The sequence below is a fragment of the Canis lupus genome, chromosome 15 (assembly GCF_048164855.1).
Source record: "Canis lupus baileyi chromosome 15, mCanLup2.hap1, whole genome shotgun sequence".
In the NCBI taxonomy this organism is placed as follows: domain Eukaryota; kingdom Metazoa; phylum Chordata; class Mammalia; order Carnivora; family Canidae; genus Canis; species Canis lupus.
In genome coordinates, this window is record NC_132852.1 from 55,914,967 (window position 1) to 55,918,895 (window position 3,929).

Genomic DNA, 3,929 nt, shown 5'->3' on the forward strand with positions numbered 1-3,929 from the left:
AGATCTGGAATCATAAACTGCTTATTGAGAATGATCATGTAGGATCCCTGGGTGGCGCAGCGGTTTGGCGCCTGCCTTTGGCCCAGGGCGCGATTCTGGAGACCCGGGATCGAATCCCACATCGGGCTCCCAGTGCATGGAGCCTGCTTCTCCCTCTGCCTGTGTCTCTGCCTCTCTCTCTCTCTCTCTGTGACTATCATAAATAAATAAAAATTAAAAAAAAAAAAAAAAAGAGAATGATCATGTATATCATGAATTGTCGAATAATAGGTGTATATAATTGGTTCTATGGAACATTTCAAGATTTCCCTTTCTGTCATCCCTGTGGTTGTGTGATTGGTAGAGTGGCAGCCAGAAGAAATGAAAGAAGAGTCAAAAGACTTGATTAAATTCTGGGATAGGGACTTTGGATGTTATTCCTAATGTAGTGCCTTCTACTCATCAATCCACCCACCCATCCATCGACCCACCCATCCATCTACCAACCCATCCATCCAACAAATGGGTGCTATATTAGGTACTGTCCAAATGGGGGGGGGGGGCAGAAATAGCATCTACAGAGAACCAGGGAAGCAGTCCTGCAAGAGGGTAAAGTGCGGCAGAAGTAGCAACATTATATAGTTGAGTCTTCTGATAACCACTTGCAGGTGGTTAAGTCTGACCCTATACCATAAATTACTTCTATGAATCCTGACCAGATTAGTGATGTTGCTCTGTTTATGCTCAAAAGGGAAATAGATTTTCTTGGAAGTAAAAAATTAGTGCCAACTTCATTTGCTGAAACCCTAAAGTTTTAGTGAACTTTAAAACTTAGTGAAATTTAGTGAACCTAAAGTTAGGGAACAGAGAGGGAAACAGACCTCCTTGAGGTTTCATTTATAAATATTATTCCCTAATTCATTCATTCTTTCATTTATGTACTCTATCATTTGTTGAGCACCTGCTATGTGCAATGTACTCTGCAATTTATAAAATAAGAGCAAACCAAATGATAAAAAAAAAAGTGGGAACAAAATTTAAAACTAAATCAATTAGAAAGAAAAAGTATATGATAATATGGCTATGGGACTTCCCCAAAATGAAATAATTAGTCATTCTGGAAAATAAATGATTCTGTGGCTGCCATCACAGTAGTGAAAATAGGGATCTTCAATCAAAGTCAAATAAAATTCTGTAGAAATCAAAATAGTACATGAAATCTTGTGTTCACCTATTCTTACTTGAATAGATTTTCTTTCTGCTTTACTGTAGATTAAAGGATTTGACATAATGGCTCTAAAAAGGATTGCCAGCTGAGGTAACACACAGCATATACCTTAAACCCCCTCTTTCTGTTGAATAACTAACGCAGACCTGTGTTCACTCCTCAGCACACAGCCTACTGCAGCAGCAGAGACTGATAAAGACACTGTTACCAGGGAATGACAGAAAATCAAACATGGGTCCCAGAATTCATTCTCCTGGGATTCCCACTCAGCCCAAAGCTGCGGGTGTTCCTCTTTGGGCTCTTCACCCTGTTCTACGCCTTCACCCTCCTGGGGAACAGCATCATCCTGGGGCTCATCTCACTGGACTCCCGACTGCACACCCCCATGTACTTTTTCCTCTCCCACCTGGCCATCGTTGATATAGCCTATGCTTCAAATAATGTCCCAAAGATGCTGGCAAACCTTCTAAACAAGGAAAAAACTATCTCCTTTGTCCCATGCATAATGCAGACCTTTTTATACATGGCTTTTGCTCACACGGAGTGTCTCATCTTAGTAATGATGTCCTATGACCGGTACGTGGCAATCTGCCATCCCCTACATTACTCTGTCATCATGAGCTGGAGAGTGTGCACTGTTCAGGCTGTCACTTCCTGGGCATGTGGCTCCCTGCTGGCCCTGGTCCATGTGATTCTCATCCTGAGGCTGCCCTTCTGTGGGCCTCATGAAATCAACCACTTCTTCTGTGAAATCCTGTCTGTCCTCAAGCTGGCCTGTGCTGACACTAGGCTCAACCAAGTGGTCATTTTTGCTGCTTCTGTGTTTATCTTAGTGGGGCCCCTCTGCTTGGTGCTGGTGTCCTACTCGCGCATCCTGTTTGCCATCCTGAGGATCCAGTCTGGGGAAGGCCGCAGAAAGGCCTTCTCCACCTGTTCCTCCCACCTCTGTGTGGTGGGGCTCTTCTTTGGCAGCGCCATTGTCATGTACATGGCCCCCAAATCCAACCACCCTGAGGAGCAGCAGAAGATCCTTTCTCTGTTTTATAGCCTTTTCAACCCTATGCTGAACCCACTGATCTACAGCCTGAGGAACACAGAAGTCAAGGGTGCCCTGAAGAGAGTGCTGTGGAAGGAGAGATCATTGTGAGGGATGCCAGGGACAGCCTTAAAGGTGGAGGACTTGTTTTCTGTGAGATTTGGAGGAATGGTAATAAATATGCTTTAAAAACCTAATGTCTCAGATTTTCAATATTAAAAATATGTATTGATCAGATTCTGTCCCTAAACATGGGGTACTTCCAGACCACAAAGCACAGACTGTAAGGGAATTGTGTACAAGTGAAGCCCTGGAGCAGAGAGCCATGGACTCCTCTGGCCAGTTTCCAGAGCTACCTAAAATACAGTTTCTTTTATTTTGAGGCTTTTTTTTCTCTCATATATCCCTTTAAATTCATCTAAGATTTTCATCTTCCTTATTGCTGTAAGTATATGCTACTAATGCCATAATATACTCTGTACAATAGTGCACCTCTAGTAAGAGAATAAATACCTTGTTACACAGCTCCCTCCTGCATAAGAAACTTCAAGTCTAAGGATGATGACATTAGTTATGAAAAATTATCTGAATCTGAGCCCAAGGAATCTATTTGAAAATCAAAGTTTAATTTTATGGATTTTATATATATATATATAAATATATTAAAATATATAAATATAAATATATATGTACATATATATATGAAAGGCAGAGAAGTATCAGGATCTTTGTTTCATTTTAATTCTTCTCCATTCAATTTAAGTGAATTTGTGTTCAGAATAAACATGAGAGTCAGTTATTTGGCAAAGTTACCTTTTCCAGTGTTCAGATTATAAAGCCAGGTGTAGGTAACAACTGACCATTAAGATGATGGTGTAAAGTATCACAAGAGTAAGAAAATATTGTAAAAGGAAGACAATATGAAGGGAGGCCAATAGTGTAACATAATGTTGTAGACTCACATTTAGAACCACTAACATGACAAAATCTGGTAAAGACTTGTCGGAAGCTCAACAGAATTCCAAGAGCATCTGCTCCAGGCGATATTGATCACTTATTCTGGGCCCAAGTGGTCAGAATTATTAGAAGAGTAATTTTTTTCCCTTTTAACATAAGTATGGGAACACTTAGGCCAAAAGAGTATGACAATAGTTATTTCTTTAACATGCTAAGTATGGCATCTTTTGAATTCTCTTTCTTTCTGGTGAGATCACATGCCATTCAGGTATATGATATATGTGATTGTATATTATTATCCATGTTCTGTAGATCTATTTTTTTACATCCTCTCATGTATCAATATTAGTCCTCATTTTTCTTATTCCATGAAATTAAGATGCACAGGGGAAACCTTTGGCTTCCATCTTTCTCCTGTATGAATGTATGATTTTCTTCTTGCTTCTCAAAAAGCCTGGTTGCTGTCTCCAACTCTTTGACTATCCTACTCATTAAATTAGGGCAAAACATTTTGTTTCTGACCATTATCTGAGTCTCCATATCTCTACAGTATCAGGACATTGCTTGCTCTGTTCTGCCCCACTTGCTCTGCTCCCTTCTCTGTGTATGCCCTCACCTTCACCCCCTCTTCCCCCACAAAAAGAATAATTTGAATTAAGGAAATATTAACTCTAAATGTGACAATAAGCACTATGGATGGAGTTACTGTGTGACTTATTTCAAAGGTAG

The 3,929-nt window shown here is 40.2% G+C and overlaps 1 protein-coding gene across 1 annotated transcript; it reads left to right on the plus strand.

Moving 5' to 3' along the window:
- Nucleotides 1–1,421: 1,421 nt before the first annotated feature.
- On the plus strand, nucleotides 1,422–2,354 carry LOC140604456 (olfactory receptor 2A5). Its single transcript, XM_072775725.1, has one exon. The coding sequence runs from the start codon at nucleotides 1,422–1,424 to the stop codon at nucleotides 2,352–2,354; it is 933 nt and encodes a 310-aa protein (XP_072631826.1).
- The last annotated feature ends 1,575 nt before the right edge of the window (nucleotides 2,355–3,929 follow it).

What these genes read in the sequence shown, in the direction of transcription:
- LOC140604456 (XM_072775725.1), top strand. Translation starts at nt 1,422, where the DNA reads ATGACAGAAAATCAAACATGGGTCCCAGAATTCATTCTCCTGGGATTC.